Raw genomic sequence first — 21,034 nt, 5'->3', positions numbered from 1 at the left:
ACTTTAAAAACTCAAACCTTCGGGTCCACTAATTGGATTTTTGTAATTTTGGTGTCATTTTATTTTTTAAACTGTACCGTATTTTTCTAAATAGATTTGGGGTAGTGCTTGTGTTCTGTTTTCACTTTACTACGGTTTGCGTGCTGCATAAATACTTGACTCATTGCCTCTAAGTTAAGCCTGACTGCTTTGTGCTAAGTTACCGGAGCACAGGTTACTTTAGTGGCTCATTCCAACAAGGACTGCGCTTTGGTTTTCATAACAAGGCCCAGAATTCCTCATTTTGAGGAAGCCTTCCTCTAAATTAATAATCACGGATCATATAGGGTGTCACTGAGGCAGGTGTATCTGGGTCTGTATCACTTCTGGACATGGGATATGCAGAATGTGGTTACTTCTGGCAGCATACAATGATCACACCTGCTCTGAAAAATCAATCAACGTAACCAATTATCATAGCCTCGGCTTACCATTTAAGACAATGATGTCGAAGTCACCATTGCTGATTGGCTGGTTTTGGTAGGAGATGCAGGTGTGGAAGCAGCCTCTCTCGTGCAGAGTTAGTCGCAGGAACACCTGACACGTCTGTCTGTTCGATACCACCGATTTATCACATGAGACTCCTGCACTTGCCTCCTCCAGAGGGCCAAGCTGTATGCGATGGAGTAGAAGGGAAAAAAGCAGGTGGAGAGGGAGACAGATAGGGAATAGCAAAATGAGGAAAGCACATGGTATGAAAAAGTAAAAGGGAAGGTGGTCCGGAAGAGAGGGACAAGAGAAATTGAAGGTAAAGTGGCAAAGGAAGGGCACATGGAAGGAGGCAGGGCAAACAAAGCAGCAGATATAAAATGGACAGCAGCAGGGATTTGATCATCAGGAAGAGAGAGGAGAGGGAGAAGGCAATAGAGAGAGGCAAGAGGAGAGAGGAGAGAGGGAGGATTAAGAGGGAGAAAAAAGGTAATTGAGTTAAAAAATATTAAAAACGAGAGAAGGAAGCAAAGACAAGGACGTACAGTAACAGGTCAACATAGGAAAAACTCATGAAAATGAGTTAGAAAAAAGAAACAAGCAATGGCAAAGCCAACTGGTCTTGGTTTAATGTACTAATACATGCACAAGTCTGCCTTTGTAAAAAACTGTGTATCCATGTGCTAGCACATGAAAGCCAGATAAGCTGCAATAAAGGAAAAACAAAAGCAGGACTATACTAAAAGCTATAATAATAAAAAACGGGAGTGACCCCACTAACCAAGAGACGGTACCACTGGTAAATCAAAAAGAAAAATTTCTCTTGGACCCAATTGTTTATAATAAGATCTTCACACATACCCAATCAACCATATTCCTATTATATAAACACAACCTAGATAGATAAGGACAAAAACAAGGATATAAACCCAAAATAACAACCACATGTACACGAAGACAAGAACTTGCGAATTGTACCACGGTCAGAATTTATTAAAAATATATAAAAATATACTACAAAATTCGACAATGGATATACGTTAAAAGAAGAATTTAAAAATCATCATGAGAGAAAACAACTGATATGTGAAATACTTAAATTCATCAATTAAAGGTTATTGCCAGACAGGAATCTAATATATTGTCACCATCAGTCTATTGATTCTTATTTGTTTTTTGACATGAGGCAGTTCCTGGATATAACCAAAAACAGAAGAGTGCGTCGACGCGTTTTAGTGGTAAAAGATTATTGCAGTACCACCTTCATCAGGACATTAAAAGATACTTGTTTCTCTCGCAACCAGTGTGTACGTATTATTTGTTACACCGTTATCACATGGAAAATAGGATGCTAATGACTTCACTTATCATGTCGCCGATATAATTAAAATTGAAAATCCAGCTATTTGTGCTTATTCTCAATCGTGTCTGAGAGTTTCGGTCTTCATATGTATGAAAAGAAATATTTATAAATTTGCCGATAAATTATCAACAAATGGTTTTAAATGGAGTTACATTGGTAATCACCACCAGATATGTTCCAAGGTAGGGCCACGGGTTTCACACCTTAAAATACGGTGACCAAAGATAACCACGTGTGATTCAATCCCCTGCTTAGCGCTTTATGTCAATGCTGGAGGAGTGCTTCGTGTACATGTGGTTGTTATTTTGGGTTTAAATCTTATACTAAAAGCTCCCTTATCTTGATTTTAATACTGGGCTATAAAAAACAGACCTATAAATGAGTGGAGGCGAGCTTCACTTAAGAAGCTCTTTTTTTTCTGAGGATTTAAACATAAGTCGTTAGGTTTGCTACTTTATGACTCTGGCAGAGGGTGAGGATCACCCCACCCAGCCAATAATAAGGAGCCCACCAGGAACAACTGCTGGTAAAATTATATACCATTGAAATATACCATAGTTATGATGAGGAAAGCACTGTTAAATGATGACAACTGAGAAAAGAAGATTCTAAGGGGGTAAAAATCAATAATATTCAGATCTACTGCACCATATAAAAAAAGGTGGACTTCACCACCAGTGTTGTTACAATTGCTTCTATTGCAAAAAGATCTAGCACACTGTCAGCAAGTACGTTTACATTTAACTTGCAAAATTGCATGAGAGGCAGCGGTGTGCATAACCACACCAAACATATTTTGATTGTAAATGGGTGGGGGGGGGGGGGGGGGGGGGGAATGGCACTTTTTCGTTTGTCTATCAGTTCTTAAGTCTTGGGGTTATTTGAAGATGGTTGTGCACTCACTTCATATTGGTAGCAGCCTAACCGGAAGATGAGATTTGTGGTCTTATTTCTGTCAACAGTTCGATATATTGCAAAATGTAATAAGCTCAGAAAGCCTCCACAACTAACTTCTGTGCACCAAAACTAAAAATAAAATACTCCTGTGTTTTGTGAAAACTTTACTTCCTTCTTTCTTAGCATATCAATATCCCCACCTCCTAGATACTGCTTGGGCCTTTCAGGATCAGATATTACATGGTCACACACCTCAGTGAGAAGCAAATAAGGTGCCATATACCAAAGGACACGCACCCTATTTCCATTATAACATGAATACAAAATTATTAATGTATCCTCCACAGCAAAAATGTTCCTTCAAACCCATTAACATTCTGTTCATGACATGCCTTCCCTCAACCAAACACCGACACTTGTGCTAAGAAGGAGTCCTGCCATATGATTGCCATGCATTCAAGAAGTCAGCTTGTGTATACTGTGGATAGGCTCCCACACTCATACTCTAGGGAAGGAGAGTCTTAGACTTATTGAGCCCTTTAGGGGCAAGTAGGCATCACCTAAAGTGATTGTTGGTGTGGGGTGTTGTCTCGTTTTGTGGATGTTCTAGACGCGGTTATCGCCTTGTCTATGCCTCAAGTTAAATTCTTGCCTTGAGCTTGCTGAAGGAGAGTCTTAACTTGTGGCTGTCGAAAGACGTCGTTCTCACTAAGTGGATGTCTCAAGTCAAAGACTCACCTCTTGAACACTCTAGAAAGTTTTACTATATGTAGACACTTAGGTAGAGGGTGCTTGGCCCCTCCAGTTGGACGTTTCAATGTGAGGTTTCTTCTTCTAGTCTCTTTGGGGTGTTAATCAGCTTGCAGAAGTCTCACCTTATGAATAGTCTGAGGTGAAATGCAAGTGGTTGACCTCTCCTCTCAAGCACAATCTAAGCTTAGATGTTACCTTTGCCTAAGTCGAACCAGGTTGAAGGTCCTAGCTTGTAGAAAGAAGTCTCACTTTATGCATACTCGGATATTAGATTTTGGCCAAACATTTCTCACCTCATGCACGGTCTATGTTTAAGTGTTAGGTACGTCATACCAGTTTGAAGGTGTAATTAGGGTTACCCTGGTGGATTCATCTTGTACGCTCGCTGAAGTGTTCAGTAGTAGAAGCTTCACCGAGCTGAAGCTCAGAAGAAAGCTCTTCTACTAAGAAGGCTTTCCCTAGTGGACTCTCCAAGATGATACTTACATTACAGGGTTTCACTTGGTGGGGCAGTATGGGTGAGTTCGTACATTGTGGCTAACGTACCTCATGGATGTCCACGGTGTAAGCATCCTGATCTGTAAGGGAGGGGGAGTTGCTTGTGGGATTGTTGTACTCGTCCCTTGGAATGATCTGCAGGGTGTGCTGCTGCCCACAAGTCAACACCAAAGTAGAGAAGTGACAAACAATCTTCGTCTTTGAAGGAACCACGGTCCCTGGGAAGAAGAGATGAGCAGCCAAGAAAAAAAGTGCTAAACAAGTGCTAAAAAGGAACGTACACAACAAAGAGACAGGTATGTAGATTCACACAGATGGACACAAAGACATGCAGATACCCACCAGAACACTCCTTTACAAACACACAAAGTGGAAAAACACAGACATTCACATACACTGACAGTCGCACACTCATACACAGGCCAACAGTAAAGCACATCTACACATGCCATTTGGCACAGCCCTGACCTGCAAAACAAAATCTGAGCAATAAGGAAAAAAGTCCATTACTTTACATTCCAATTAACATGGATTTAACAAATTTAAAATTCCGAGAAAGTTTAACTGTACTTCACAAAGTACATAACATTTACAAATGATAAACTTCCTAAAATGAGATTGATGAAGTGCACTAAAGGTGTTAATTCATTAATTTTTTATTCATTCATTGATGTATTCTCTGCAGCAATAAAGCTGAATAAGATCAATCAGAAAGTGAGCCCAACTCACTTATTCAATTTCACTATCAAGGAAATAATGTAATTGCATTCCAATTATCTTTAATTTTGAAAACAGGAACGTGTTGAATCCTCTGCAAAACACTAACTGAGGTTGCTTGAGGAACGGCCTGACTTAAGGTTTGTGAATACTTCCTTATCAGCGTCTGGTACCGAGAGTACACTCTCCAAACAATATGTAATTTTGAGACAGAATGCACAGTCTCCTGAATAAAGGTCTTATAGATCAAGGGACCAAGCTTTAAACAAACTACAAGTGGTGCAAAGTCCACATTGGAGAAAAAAGGACATTTTCTAGCTCCAACCACTAGGTGGGTAACTGAATGCAAATTGGTTATCAATGGGGCGATTTTGGGATGCTAACCAGCAAATCAATATTGCCTTAAATGTGGCTTAACTTGGATATCTGTACAACTGACCTGAAAGGATCAGCAAACAGGAATTGTGCAAACATCTAAGTAGTGAAAACCAAAAATGTGACAATTTATGTATTTGTGCTACATGGTTGTAAAAAAACATTTTGTAATCCAAGAGAAAACCTAATGAACAGGGCTAAGAGGTCATAATGGGAATGATCCCACCCACAGAAACAATGGACACCCAGACCTGACCAAATGAGACAGCCTTAAGAGTGAAAACTCAATCTTAGTATAAAGAAACATATTACTGACAGCTGCCATTTGCGCCTCAACTGCAGAGACAGTAGTCATCGTTCACGGATGACCCAGACAAAGTTGAAATTATTTGGCAAAACTATAAAATGAAACACAACAATACACTGTCATATCGCCCAATAGCTAGTTCCAATAGAGATGTAATACAATGGGAATGTTCAGCCACAGTATACGTCACCAGCTCATAGCAGGATGGGACCTAGTAAACACATGTTGACATATTGTTATCTGTGACTTTGGAAAGGTCTACACTTCTTCGTGACAATACCAAAGTCCATATGAACTGAAAGAATAGAAAGCAGTGCCCTGTAGTGCCATGTGCAGACGTCTGAACAGAGATCTAGCAGCATGAACAAGCAGCTCCAATCATTGGAAGCATGAGGAATGTCATTTATCACATGGAAAGCAACTGTCTCAGTACTGTGACCCAGACAAAATGTGGACAGATAAACCCCAAACATGGAAAATCAATATACATTTTCAACTAAGAGAACCCGGATTTCAATAGTTTTACCTAGTAAGGGTAAATTTGTAACTGATAGATTATTCCTCAGCAGCGAACTGACCAGTGTGGCTCTTTTTTTAACATGGAGTGGTGAAGCCAGCTTTCAACCAATCAGGGAAACTAACCTTGGATAAATATGCATTCAGTATACACCTTAAAAGCTGCATAACAGATAACCCCAAGTTGCCAGCTCTAGAGGAATGTAACTCTAGCCAACAGGTTAGGCATGAACACATATGCAGACCTATACCCAGTCAACAGCTTCCGCCCGCCTTCTGGGGCAGTACAGGATGTGGCACCCACCCACATTCTCTGAGGTGCTCCATGCAAAACATATGTCCTGTGACAGAGCCCAGAGCTTTACAGGTATGGAGCACAAAATTAAACCCACCACTCTTAGAGGAGCAATGGAAATTTTGCTGTGCTCAACTAAGAATACTACCCCCCAATTATAATTTGCGGTTGATACACTTTAAGTATCTGCATAGATTTTATAGACCCCCTTTCCAACTGCACCGCATGAACCTATAGCCAACTGCCGACTGCTGGAGATGTAGGTCGACTTCAGCAACCTTTTTATATGTGGCTTGGGAATGCCCCCTCCGTAGCAAATTATTGGACAGACATATTTAACATTATAGGGCAAAGTCCTGGATGTACCAACAATACCTTCTCTACTGATCGGTTTACTGGGGTATGTGAAGGAAACACCCTCAAACTCTCGGAAAATACATGCTATGTTATTACTATTAGCAAAGTGCAGGGAAGCCATACACTGGAAGAAATCAAGTGTCCCATCTGCTAAGGCATGGCTGCAGGACATTACATATTGTCAAACTCAACTTTCGTTATTCTGGGAATCATGCCTACAGCGTCTAGACCTAAAGGTATCTGGAACCCTATCTTAGAGTGGTTGCGTACAAACCAATCCGACAATATGGAGCAAGTATCACCTGCTGCAGAAGCTATTTGTGTAAACTCCCAACTGTAGAAATACATTGCTGAGATATGAAGCTGCAATAAACAGAATTAGATCTGTGGTAAGCTATATTTTGGGTATTGTTGATACAAAGGCTTAGTAGATGCTGCTTATAAAATGTAAACATTGTCCCTACCAAATATAATGCTGGACTGTCCTAAGGTTTTGTAACTGTTAAGTTTTGTACAAGCAATTGAATGTTAGGAATACTAAGCATGAACGTGCAATCCTGTAACGGCTATGTTTTTGGAAAATGCAAATACATTTTGTTTTTTAAAGCTGCATAACAGACTGAGGAAAATCTTCACAAAAATGAGCTATGGCGGGACCATCAGAATAACATGTAGGTTTTAGGGTTGCTACGAGAGATTGAAAATCAGATAAGGAGACTTCCTCAAATATACTCTAGTTTGGAATAGCTTGATACATAAATTACACTTACCTGCCAGAAAGTTTTTGTAGTAAGGACTGTATGCAACATTGAGACCTCCAAGCTTGACTGAAACTTCGTAGCGCCCAGCTTTGCGCACTGTAAATGCTACTTTCACCATGTTGAAAGGCGGCTCTTGTAGGACCTCCTGTGTGACAGGAACATCCAATGCGAACTCAATGTGTGCAATGTGAACTCGCAGCCCCAGGGGTACCTGGGTGTGAGCAGGAAAGGGCTGCCCATTCTTATAATATAACTGCATAGGAGAAAAGGAAAGGAAATAAGCAAAAAGGTTACTGTATGGTAAGAAAAACAATATATCATGTAATGATGATTCAGGAATTCAGGGAACAGGAAAAATATAGGCTCAGAGGAAAATCAGGCAAGCAAAGGAGGAGAGGTGTGACAGTCTTGTACTGGCGGGACAAGAGAGAAGATCAAAACAGCATAAGTTAGAGTGGGTCACAGGCAGACCTTCCACAAAGAAGTATTTAGGAGTAATAAGATTCAAACCCTCAGAGAACAAATATGCACACATGGGATGCAGGAGGACGCACAACCATGGCTGGCCCTCTGGAGAGGATAGAGGTAATAGAGAATAAACGGTAAATGAAAAAAAAAAGGGGGCTAGGGGGTGACTGTATACAGACTCAGGAGAAAACCAACCAATATCGAAGAATTTAGAAAGCACAAGGGGCAAGGATGGTAATGGATCCAGAGCCATGAATGTACAATAAGTAAGATGATGACCATAGAAAGCAGAGAGAATTTAAAACAAGGGAATATGCTGGGCAAGAACAATGGTTAAGAGAATTGAGTGCTCTGGGGAACTAACGCAAAGTATGAAAGGTTTGATAACTAAGGAGTGCCCATGCCTAGAACCATGGAGTGAGAGGCTTGAAAGACATTGAAAGATCAATAGGAAAATGGAAAGCATAAGTTAATTAAGTTAAGGTGAAGACCACGAGCAATGGAACAGCAAAGGAAAAGAACCAAAGGATGTGGGCATTTCATGTTCGACATTCTGAGTTATGTTTGTTTTCATCGGTCTGCGCAATGTACTGAACGCAACTGAGAGCTTCGACCCGACTATCAATCTCAGAGACATGGGGAAGTAACACCGCAATAAAAGGAAAACTGGGAATGCTCATGGGAAATCACTATGACAGTAGAATGAAGGCAGACTTGGCCATATATTGCGTTACAATGCTCCTAAATACAGTATGATGGTCTTATTTCTTACACTGAGAAATAATAAAAACAGTTTAAAAAAGGGAAGTCAAGAAAGGCCAAGATCCAGTGGTAGAGATACACATGGGAAGTACAGGTGGGCAAAAGGACCAAGAGCTGTGGGGGAACTTTGATTGGGCACAAGGATTGAGGCACCGGAAGCGATGAAGGGAAAGCAGCAAAGCACAAGCTAAAAAGTTATCAGAGATTCCTAGACAATGAAGTGAGAAACATGGGAAAGATATAGGATAATGTAAAGCTATCAAACAGAACAGCTATGGAAACATCTGTAAGAGGGAAAAGTTGATCTGGAACTTATCTACAGCTTAGGGAAGAAAGGGCAGAAAAATTGGTCAGACGATCTTCTAATCTGGAATCCGACTTGGAAATATATAGTTCTACTTTACAGAGGACAAGCAAGCCTGTGGGACAGGAAAGAGTAGGAATCCTGTGCAAGCATTATAAAGAGGTTGAGGCTCACAAGAAGGTAAGTGGCTTTGGACTGCTACGCTAGCAGAAATGTCAGTCATTATAGATGCATGGCAGTTGTGGGATGTGTCAAAAAAAGAGGACTCTTAGCTTCCTCTCATGCACCACAAACAGATACATTTAGGATGGTAAAGTTGGGCATGTGCATACACACATTCCACTTGTAGACTCTGTTAAATATCAGGCCATTTTTAGTTTGGGCAAGAGAGTGCTCCTGGTCTCGTACATGTAATGCTTCAAGAACCTTAGAATGTCTCTGCTACACATGAAGCTTTTTATTTGTCCACTGGATACTAGCTTTCCAATTGGCGGGATAGGAGGATGCATGGAGTGTGCATGTACAAAAGAGGCCTGTGCCCAGAGTATCAGCCCTTCTTGGAGTCAGCATAGGAAATGAAAACTGTGTGGTGGAAAATACAAAACTGTTTTTGTTCTGTCCGAAAGTCAATCTACCCTGTGATGTTGCCTGTTGCTTTTTATTTTGGTGGGCCCCTTTCTCTACTGTAGTTTTATGCCAAATGGCTAAGCCTTGACAATGAATGCTTTGCTTATAATAGCATTTTCGTGCACTTTCTGTGTTGCCTTATTGTTATGGGGCTGATTTGATGTGAAGTCAGGCCACTAGCTAAACAATAAAAGGAGCAAAGTATTAATAACTGGCATGGGTGTCAGTAGATTTAGGAATGGAGAATGCCCTTCAGGGTAAAAAAAACAACAACAACAAAAAAACAAGATAGGGTTTTAAAATAATGATATTAACTATTTCCAGCAATGAAAACATCTCTGTGTTCTACTTCAACATGAGATGTAGGGTTACTATTCATAATGTCTTAAATGTGGGAAAGCTCAAAACCTATAGATAATTTGACCTGACGCTGCCAGAACAGATCGTGGCCTTAGACTGTACTGGGAGAGACCTGTGGTGGGTATGGTTTATTACCACGGGTTATCGGAATGGTGAGCCAGTAAACCTGTTAGTCGCAATGCAAATGTATGTCTCAACTCTTGAGGAGTATTTGGAAACAGATTCAGTCAATGGAGTGAGTGTCCCTAACCAGATCTGGATCACCGGAATATCACCCTAGGACAGTGGGAGACCGTAGAGTTTGTTAGCTCGCTTTAACCACTTCACTCTGACTATCTCAGGGTAACAGGGCCAAATAGTCAAGGAGGTAGAGTGTGTGCAGTTAGAAATACAATAATAGAGAATACTTTCAATGTCTAGATGGTTCCATTTATTTGAGAAAAAAAAAAGACTATAGGTAAGCAAAATTCTACACTGTAAACACAGATCACTATGCACCTTCTGGGCCAGAGGACCAACCCCAAATACTATGGTTTCTCCTTAGCTCTAAGCAGTAGAAAGTAGTTTAATACTGAGCCCTGTGCTCAGTGATATCCTACGGGGAATCAATTGGATGTTCTTGGTTTCTCTCGGAAGCCTTTGAGTCAATGATACTTTGGAGTGTTCAAAATAAAGTATAAAATCCTCAAAATGGACTGACTGCAGATGCCAAACTAAAACCAGCATTGGCATAGCCAATAGGTTTCGCTTTTGGGACCTTATAAGTATTTAGGTATGCAGCACAATATCCTTAGTGCAACAACATTAACTGTTGCATGGCTAAACACTTATAAGGTCCCAAAGGCGAGACCTTTTGGCTGTGCCAATGCTTGTTTTGTTGCTAGCTGTGCTCTCTGTGGTTCAGTTCACACCCAATCATGAAAGCTATTCTTCTATGTTAATCTACCAACACAGTCCAGGTGCTTACCATTGTAAACTGCTAAAGTTAAGAAATAAACTTTCCTAAAGGGAGTCATCATGCAGTCGCTCCCTTCCCTGAAGCAGTTCTGTTGCTGAACGGGTAGAAGGAATGCGAGATTATATGAACACGGAAAACGTCACGCCGAATAATTTTAGCAGTAAGCCACAGTGCAGTATCAGAAAATGTATGCTACCTACCTGGAGAATCAAAGATCGGTTAAAACAGAATCCAAAAGTGGGTGGGGCTGTTTAGATCAAATTCAACAGAAAGTTATGTATTTTTTCTTATATATAATTTTAGCAGGCGTGGCCTACTTGTTTGAGTGCAGAGAGGGAGGCTGCAGTGTAGAGCGAGGGAGAGGAGAAACAGCGTGGGGAAGGAACTGCAAGGGATGTGTGAGATTGTGGAAGAGAGAAGAAAGGTCGGAGAGACAGTGTGAGAGGGAGATAGGAATCAGTCTGGGAACAGAGCCATGATAAAAACCCATGTGAGAGACTTTGGAATTGAGAGAAAGGGGCGGTGAGACAATGGAAGAGGGAGATGAGAAACCTTTACTGGGTCAGAAGTAAAAATCAAGATATCGTCCGCATAGAGTGCTACCCGCCTTTCCCATTCTCCAAAGCTAAAAGATGGAATATTAGCCTCCTCCCGCAAAAGCTGGGCAAATGGTTCTATATACAAGTTGAAAAGGAGGGGGGAAAGCGGGCAGCCCTGCCTCGTACCTCTGGTTATATCAAAGGCCTCTGTCAAGACCCCATTAATCAGCAATCTGGCCGAAGGGGCAGCATAAAGCGGCTTTATCGTTCTACAAAAGCCATCCCCACAGTTGAATTTTTTAAGTACATCAGTGAGGTAGAGCCAGTTGACTATCAAAAGCCTTAGTTGCGTCTAAGGTTAGAGTGGCCAAAGGTAGGGAGAAAGCAGAAGCGATGTCTATGGCTCCTATCAGTTGGTGTGTTAAATCGGATAGTTGTCGGCCTTTAATGAAACCTTTTTGATCCTGATGGACTATAGCACCAATAACACTAGCCAATCTAGCTGAAATAATTGTTGCAAAAATTTTATAATCATTATTTAATAATGATATTGGTCTATATGACCCGCACTCAAGGGGAGATTGTAGCCTCCCCCCAAGATTTAGGCGGCAACTTACCTTCTATTAGGATACCATTAAAAAGGGTCGTCAGCAAAGGGGCTATGACATTTTCCAAGGATCTATAAATCTCCCCCGGCAGACCATCTGGACCAGCCGCTTTCCCTTTTTTTTGTTGTCGGATAGCTTTGGTCACCTCAGCCTCTGTGATCTCAGACTCCAAGGCCTTACTTTGTGTTGTCGAGAGGGCTGGGAGCGTGATGGCTTCCAGCCAACTGTCTCTTGCCTGCTGGTCATTAGGGAGGACCTCCCTATATATATCTTCGAAAAATTCAAAGAAGGCTCTACCTATGTCTAGTTTGGTAGATCTTGTCGCTGCCTCACCTTCTATCCTAATTTCCTTAATGAATTTGAGAGCTTGGTCAGATTTTATTTTCCAGGCTAGCACTTTCCCTGCGGCTTCACCAAATTCAAATTGGGAAGTCTTAAATGCTTCCCATCTTTTGTTTACTCTCTCCAGTAGGATATTATTCAGTTGTAATTTCAGTTCGGCCAATTTTTCCTGTTCCTGTGATGTTCCTGAGGGTGAGTCAATCCTTAACACTAAGAGTTTCACATCTTGCTCAAGGCAAGCCACCCTCTCTCTATATATCTTCCGCCTAAAAGAGGCTCTGTTGGTAATCTGACCTCTTAAAAAGGCCTTAAAAGTCTCCCAGACAACAGCCGAGCCTGCAGAGTCCCTGTTAATGTCAAAAAAGATTGAAGACTCAGTTGCCAAAAACTTGACCTCTTCATCTTCAAGCAAGAGAGTCCGGTCAAAGGACCAGGATGGATAATTGGTGGTGTTTTCCAGTTTTAAAGAAAATTCTAGTGCAGAATGGTCTGACAAGTGCGAAGGTAGATAATCTATCATGTGTAAAGAATCCTTTAGCCAATAGCTAAAAAGCGCATAGTCAATTCTAGACTTATGTTTGAAGCGGCTGTTCCGAAAGGAAACCCCTAACTTGTTGCCCGCTCTTTCTCTCCATACGTCCGCCAAACCAAGTTGTGTCATAATAGTTATAAGGGTATGCCTAGATTTAACGGAACTGCAGAGTCTAGATTTTACGGATTCATCCAGTCTGGGGTTAAGAACGATGTTAAAGTCCCCCATCCAGATCACTGGATCCCGAACTAATACTAGATGGTTCCTAATCGCATCCAAATGTGAAGAATCATCGGAGTTAGGGCCATAGTAGCCAACTAAAGTATAAATCTGAGCATCTAACGAGACTCTCACTAATAACCATCACCCTGAGTGATCTTCTTTACAGTCCAAGATTTGTGCTTTAGCAGATTTTAAAAAAATGAATATGACCCCCCTAATGTTGGCATTATGATCTGTTGAGCAGAATTTATCGATCCACTTATGTTTTTTTAGCAGGGCAGTGGCCTCTGTTTTAAGAAGATGTGTCTCCTGAAGAACTAGGACCTGCGCCTGAGAGTCTCTCAGATACTGTAAAATACAGTCTCGTCTACCTCTCACACGCAGACCATTGACGTTCCAGGAGATATAATGTGTTAATGTCATGCTGTATATACTATCCCAACTCTTTCGTTGTTTCGCCCCCCATATAATGACATTTTGATTTTAACGTATTGGAAAATCTTATTTATGAAAAAATTAACCTGAGAAAGTAGAAAAGGTAGACAAATGAGTTTTTTTTTTATACAATAGCTTACCCCCCCACCACCGCCCCCACACCACCCCCCTGGAAAACCCTCCCCTACCTATTCTAGCCTGATGTCTGGCCAGATTTACGCCCACCTACAGCCTTACCTTTCAATCCCCCCGCTGCTATATTATAAGGTAATAGACTGCTGTTGCCAACTGTTATAGGTGCAAAACGGATGACCCATAAAAAGTGTCAAAAGGAAAAAAGAAAGTGAAAAAAGACTTTTTCTAATCAACTTATAATTTCTAAGTGTCAAAAGTTACACGACGATGCATGAACAGAGTCACCCTCGTGTAAACTTATCCTAATCTAGACTCCACAAAGAAGAGAGGCCAAAGTTCAAGCGCAGAGACAACTACCCGTTGCGCATGAGGACTCAGAAAAACCATGCGGAGTTGATCGCAATCAGTTATTTTGTAGTCTGGGCCTGTTCTCGAATGGAGTCTAGTAGGTCGTCAGCATCATGAATAGAGCGAATATTGTGCATCTTGTTGTTGTACATGATCCGTAAAAATGCTGGAAACCTCATCTGCACTCTCGCTCCTAAGGACCTGAATTTGTCCATACGTTGCCCCAGCTCCCACGGTCTATCCAGTGTGGTTTTGGAAAGGTCCGAACGTATCTCAAAGGAAAAATCAGAGCACTTCAACGATCTGGCTTTCAGAGCAAGGTTTAGGATCTTTTCCTTGAGTGCGTAAGTCAAAAAGTTGACTAACACCTTCCTGGGTTTAGATCTTACTGGATTCAAACGGAATGGATCTCTATGTATTCGCTGAATATCCTTGTCTAATTCTTCAGCTGTTTCGACAAGATTTAGGGATTCCTTCAAAGAACGAATTATAAAGCCTTTAAGGTCCGCACCTTCTTTACCTTCTGGAAGTTTTAGAAGTCGGATATTGTTGCGCCTGGAATAATTTTCCAAGACCTCGACCCTCTCTCTCATGTTATCCCCATCTCTTTGAAGGGTGTGTATTTTGGACCTAGCAGCCTCTAGATCAGTTGTTAAAAGACCTACTGAGCTTTCCAGTATACCAGTTCTTTCGCATAAGCCCTCCACCTTTTGACCTAATAGCTCACAAGTTGCTCTTATGTCATTCTGATTGGTCTTAGAAACTGCGAAATCATGCCGAATCTCTTCCCTCATTGCATTGATAGAGCTGACTAGGGCCTCAAGAGTATTGCCCACCCCCGGAGCTTACTGACCCCGATCCACTACCTCCTCAACCTCCTCTATCGTCACTTTTTCTGGCACATTTGGATTTAGTATCCCTCCAGTTAGCTGCTTGACTTGTTGGTTAGATGATTCATTGAGAATAGCAGTCTCTGCAGCCATAACCGCGACCAAGTCTGGTGAAATAATTTCTGAGGAGCCCTCAGGTATCGCCACTTTAGTAAGGAGTCTGGAAGAGGAACTTAAGCTGGGGGTGGCATTTGGTATGACCTGTTTATTAAGTTGTGAAATTTCTCCCCTAGATGCAGCCATATCCTGCGTAATCTCCAACACCTGGGGTAGCGCTTTAAAATAGGAGCGCAGTGAAGGGGCTATATCCCCTGGGGCTTTCAAATTCCTGTTGTTTGCCTTTTTTTGTCTGGTATGTTTTTTAACTACTTTGGCAGAGCCGCCCTTAGTCTCGCCCAAACTTTTTTTATGCTCCAGCCTTGACTTTGAGGCCACCCCCAAGATGCACTCTGGGAGGTGTGGTTTACTATCCTCCAGCCTAAGCTCCCTACCCCAACTCTTAGTCTTGCTTCTTGTAGATCCTAGACGAGGGTTAGAGATATTGTTACTGCTTTTATTTGTGCCTATCTTGTTCTCCCCCCTGATTAGATCAGACACCTTACTTTCTGCCGGAGGAGAGTCGCCCCAGTCCACTGGCTCCTCCAAGTCTGCCGCCACTTGATCTGTCTCCGGTTCCGATGTTTTCTCAACAAGGCGAAACCTACGCAGCACTGTGTCCCTCGGCGTCGGGATCCCTTCTCCTGTTCTTCCGCCGAGAGAGGACGCGGTGTATGCCCCCCGAGCAGCTAAACTCCACGGCTGCTCGCCTCCAACTCGGGAGAAAGACGGGAGCAGGAGCAGAAAAAGGAGAAATCGCCAGCAAACACATTCGCCAGTGCCTGCGAGTGCCTGCGAGTCAGAACGGTAACGATAACTCTTCCGAACCCTTGATGACTGAAGATCTCACATGAGCCGTATGTTTGTCGGCATAGCTAATGCAGCAGCGGGAATCTCAGGAGGCTGATGAGAGCGTGCGAGCCACTCTAGCTAGCGGCCGCCATGTTTTCCCCGGGAGATGAGAAACCGTGTGAGAAAATAACTGCGTGGAATGTGCGAGACGGTGGAAGATTGAGGAAAGGGTGGCTAGACAATAACAGAGAGAAAAGAGAAACTATGTGGGAAAGGAACTGGGAGAGGGAAGTGTGATCTCGAAGGGCGCACTTTACTGTGCAATCATCGGGGGAGTAGGCAAGAGCATCCAATAACCATGAGACATGACAGCGAAGGGGCTGTCAGGGTGAGTAGACCTGGACCAGTGGCATTCTTTAAGGCATACTCAAAACAAGCATTGGCATAGCCAATAGGTCTCGCCTTTGGGACCTTATAAGTGTTTAGTAAGGCAGCACAATATCCTTGGTGCAACAACATCAACTGTTGCATGGCTAAACACTTATAAGGTCCCATAGACAAGACCTATTGGCTATGCCAATTCTTGTTTTTATTTGCAATCTGACGCCCTCATGTTGAAATCTGTGGTGGTACAATAAAGTACTTAGTACCAGTGGCCTTATTGTAGCAAATTGGGTCTTTAAGTGACTAACACTACCCCTGTATCATCACATGACTTGTCAAGCGGATCACTGCACACCGTATTACTGCCACTTGTTGTATCCACATCAGGTCTCAGGGTATAAATGGTTGACAGAATGGTGGAGCACAAAAACACGAGGTAGGCCTGGGGAAAATTTAAATTATGCTGCCGTAATTTTGAGAATTTCATGCTATGCTTATTACCTGAAATTCACAAAGTTATGGCATTGTCATGTAATTACGTGCCATTTGTGGCAAGATTTTACAGTGAACACCAGGAAATGATGCAAACGCCAGAATGCAAACAGCTTTCACCCATGCCATTTGTGTTTTCTGCATTCTTTTTTCACTATGAAATACGTCCTCACATCAAAAATTCACACGAGGATGCATTTCATGCTAAAATATAGCACCAAATGACGGATTTGCACTTCATGTAATACCGAGTGATTTTCCTGAAATTTCAAGATATTATGCAAAAGCAAATTACGTGAATTTCGCACATGCCTACGATCACATGCAAGGGTTCTGGCCTGGAGTGGCTACTCATGCATGGAGTAATGGCTTATATTGGCTTGCCCATTGCAACAACATTGCGCGTGCCACTCTGTGTGCTGGCATGTCAAAGAGCATCCCTGATGCAGGCGGCCGTTGTCATAAAACCCAACACTTTGGTGTGAGATGTTCAGCATGTCTGGTAATTTTGCTGACGTCACTATAATGGTATTTCTGCTTTCTCTTTTGTAAATGCATTGCTACAAGAATGAATGTTCTAAGAAGAGTATAGCCCTTTAAGGAGCAAGGTAAGATGTCCTGTCAGATGCTGGAGGGGTTTCTGTTCCCCGGGCAGCTTGTTTAATTCATTTATTTGTGACCCGGATGTTGGCGTGCTGTGGTGCGCCTGTGGTGAGAGAGTCACTACGTGTCCTAGGAGTGACGGCCAAAGAGTTAGTTGCAAGAGAGAGAAGTCGGTATGGGAAAAATGAATTCCCGTGACATGAGGGAGTGGTTTTGTAGAAAATAGTAATACCCATCTCGGAAAGAGAAAACGGACAACATGGTCCAGATGAAGCCACCCCTCAAAGGTGATGCAGAAAGGCACTGCTGGCAGGTGTGTCAAACCAGAGTGTTTTAGAGAAACAGGAATATACAAGATTGTAAGCAATCCCTCAGGAAAATTGGCTGCAAAAACTCTAGTGAGTGCGAGAGGAGGAGGATGACGAAGGGTCACACTGGAAACACAGCCATGTAGCAGCGTGTGAAATACTGCAGATCTTATGCATGCAGTTCAGAATGTAAACAAAGACAACAGGCACAGGGGGCAAACAGAGTGAAATTAGGTGAGATGTTCACTTGCTCCTAAGTAACGACATGTAGGGGAAAACAAATACTGTTAGCATGGTACACAAGTGCCATCAATCTATCAAATAGAGCACCACCCACGAGTCATAAAAAAGTCCATCTGCCTTAAAGAGAAGTTCTGGGTCTCAGGAGTAGGAAGACTAGTTCCATAAATGACATGCTTCTGTCGCGTACTCCAGGCTGGAGCGCAGCTACACTAGAGTGGGACCACTGGTGCATAGAGCCCTTCCTCAGAGACCAGGAGTTACCCTGGAAAGCAGCCTTCCTCCGTGGACTGGTGTGTGCCTCTGCATGTGCTAGGCAGCACTCCAAGGTCATTTGACTCTTATAAAGAGCTGTGGACCAAATCTTCGCTGTTTTGAAATCGGACCCACGGTCCTGTGTATTAATTCATGTCCCCCTTTGGCAAAAACAGCATATAAAAATAAGTCTGTTTGTGTCTTTTTGCAGACACAGCAGCTGAAGTGTATCATTTGAGCCTGTGGATGTTCACGCGTGGCCGTGAAAATACTGGCTCACTGAGAACAGCAAAACGGAAAGTGAAAGTGATCGCGATCAAACGCGGCGAGCGATGCGCTTAATGAGCATGATGAGGAAAGTCATATGGCGCCTCTGCTCGTAAGCGTGCACCCGCGCACATGCACGCAAGCTGCAGGCCGGCCATGGTAGAATTTTTTGAAGCCCTTACTAAAAGTCTCGCCAGACCAGCGCATGCGCTGGGTCAGGCGAGACCTAAAAAATGGAGGGGTTCCTGTCGTACTTTGAAGGACTTTTTGCAGCTGCGTTCTGGGACCTGTAGTTAAGCTTTTAACAAACACTCTGGACTTCAATGCAATGCACTGTTGATTTAAAGCCAGCACGAGCAAAAAGGTGTCACAAGTGACTCATGGCCCGCTAGCGGTTTGCAAAAGTATGCGCACGCAAAACTATTATTGTCTTCAGACCAACACTACACTCGGCTTGCGGTTCCGGTTCCGGTTCCTCATAGTCGCAGCATGAAATCAGAAATGCCGCAGAAACGTATTCCCTCAAAGGAAACGCAAAGCTCTTTCTGAAAGACGTTCCCTTCCAGACAGCGGTGGCGAATCTTTCACTACAGGGATCATGCTTTCCAAGTTGTGCAGAGGTAATTCTGATTAACCATAGAGTTCAACACAAGGTTTCAACGCACCTAACGGTAGAGGTGCGCGGACTGCGCCTCCCCCAATCCAGCAGGGATAGGCAAAACCAAGCTTTGAAGTCGCCTTTGTCAGCAGGGGTCTTTAGCATGGAAGTAATTACAGGAAATTAGAACAGGAAATAGCGTAGATGGACAGAGTTTCTCAAGTGGAAATTAGCACATGCGGTTCTGCAAACATCCTCATCAGGGTAACTCTAAAAACACATCACTTGAACAGCGAATGAGACGTGAAATGTATTAGGTCACCTTCCTTATACGGGATTTAAAGGTTAATAACTAATTAGAAATAATCGTCTCACTCCGAAGATCTATTAATAAACCTCTTTGCCTTCTGTACGACGTCACAGCAGGCGTTCTTAAATATCTGATAAAGGGAAACCCTACTGAAAGGATTCTTGCTGTTGCAGGGAAAATTGGTTCTATTTGTAACCCCTCACGTCACGGGTTTTAACTCACAGAATGCCAATGCACTGCTCAGAGTGAGATGACCTGCCCTGAATGATAACTCCTCTTTACTTACACGCACCGCCGACGGTGTATATGTTAAGAAGGGGGCTGGGTGAGGTGCAGTAGGCCCCTGCCACTGAAAAAGAATGTCTGCTCAGCTAGCGGCCTCGAAACTCGCAAAGTCACATAATAAAAGCATCTAGGTCTGATAAAAGGTTAATGCTCCCTAAAAGCACGTACAGAATCGTAGAGAAAAGAAGCAGAGAATGAGAGAGAGGATAGCAAAGAAGTAAGCGGCAGAAGTAGATAGAAAGGTGTTAAGGGAGAGGCACGAGGAGAAAGAGAGCTGGGGGGAAGAGAACGGCAAGGAAGAATGAAGGGAGAATGAGTGTGAGACTGAGAGGGACCGGCGTCGAGCCCGAGCTCTCGGCATAACTCCTCATAGATCACCGGCTGCATTCACCACACACTGAAGATTTCGTTAGAGGTTGATGGGAGCTACAGCGCATGCAAGAAGACAAGCTGAGAAAAGCGGGGGCGAGTGAGAGCAGTGTGCGCCGTTCGTGGTGCGCGCAGCGCTAATTAACAAGCGCGCGCCTCGCGCTTGTTAAACATAGAAAAGAAAAGCAGACAACAGCCATGTTTAACAAGCGCACGCGCCTCGCGCTACAAGTTGAAAAAAAAATGCGCTGGCTCAGGCGAGACCTAATGAATGTGCTCAGAAATGCACTCTGTTAGATGCATGCTAGAAACTTTAAAAGGTTGTGTTCAAGTGTGACTGAATTGCCTAGTCACCAGTGGCACAGTGCATGGCCACAGTCCTAAACTTCAGTAGCCACTGAGCTAACTTCCCATTCTCCCGAGGCGTCCCTTAAGTGGTCAGTACCTCAAAACTCATCGATCACAGTACAGGATTTTCCGTTGGAGCAGGAGTGACTCCACCAACAGTCAGGGAAAACTCACAGTGGAAACCAGCAAGATCAGTGACCAGTGAGCTACTAGGCTTGAGAAACGGTCTTGACTGTGGCTTTGAACAGCAATATTAACTGATCTGATAAAGCTAGGAAAATAGTTCCAATGATTTCAGAATAAGGGAAACATCCTGCGGCTGATGGCTTCAAGCCAGGAGCTGAGGTCAAGATTCCCAAACTCTCCAAGGGACAACTAAAGATGCAAGTAAAGTTGGGAGGGTATGTGAAGATGTAGTCTCTCCCTTTTATAAGGCAACGGAGCAGCTCAACAGCATGAAGAGTATTGCTGGTTCCTGGGCAGCTTGCAGGGTTGACTTTGTATATACTGGGCAGTCTTATTCTATCCAGATGTCCTTGACGCAGGTCTCTCCAGCCAGCTGAGCATTGTATATCGTCAATGGATCAGTTCATTCAGGCTTCTCATGGAGGCAGTTAAGTTCTTATATCACTCCATATGTCTAGAAGGAATGTGACTCTGTAGATCTACCAGACTCAGAACATAGTTTGAGGGAGAGTTATGCCACAACAACAATCTCACTCTGGGATTATCAGTATTGTTCTCCCCTGGTAATGTGATAAATTGTTGCACAACCTGCTGGGCAACTAAGCCAGTAATTATCTTCCACTCCTCTGACCAATTATATGATCTGCATTACTGACATTTCTAG

General features: G+C 42.9%; 1 protein-coding gene across 9 annotated transcripts in view; it reads right to left on the bottom strand.

Annotated features, from left to right (window-relative positions):
• AREL1 (apoptosis resistant E3 ubiquitin protein ligase 1) overlaps window positions 1–21,034 on the bottom strand; it is a 632,176-nt gene that overhangs the window by 475,643 nt on the left and 135,499 nt on the right. For all 9 annotated transcript variants that reach the window (XM_085626755.1, XM_085626750.1, XM_085626754.1 and 6 more), the window contains 3 exons: window positions 7,317–7,560; window positions 4,028–4,197; window positions 471–651 (listed from right to left, as the gene is read on the bottom strand). In XM_085626755.1, the coding sequence (XP_085482881.1) occupies window positions 471–651; window positions 4,028–4,197; window positions 7,317–7,560 (595 nt within the window). The remainder of the gene's footprint in view (window positions 1–470; window positions 652–4,027; window positions 4,198–7,316; window positions 7,561–21,034) is intronic.

Source organism: Triturus cristatus, chromosome 9 (genome assembly GCF_964204655.1).
Source record: "Triturus cristatus chromosome 9, aTriCri1.1, whole genome shotgun sequence".
Lineage (NCBI taxonomy): Eukaryota > Metazoa > Chordata > Amphibia > Caudata > Salamandridae > Triturus > Triturus cristatus.
Note: the sequence above shows the minus strand (reverse complement) of the source record. Positions and strands in the feature narration are given on the sequence as shown.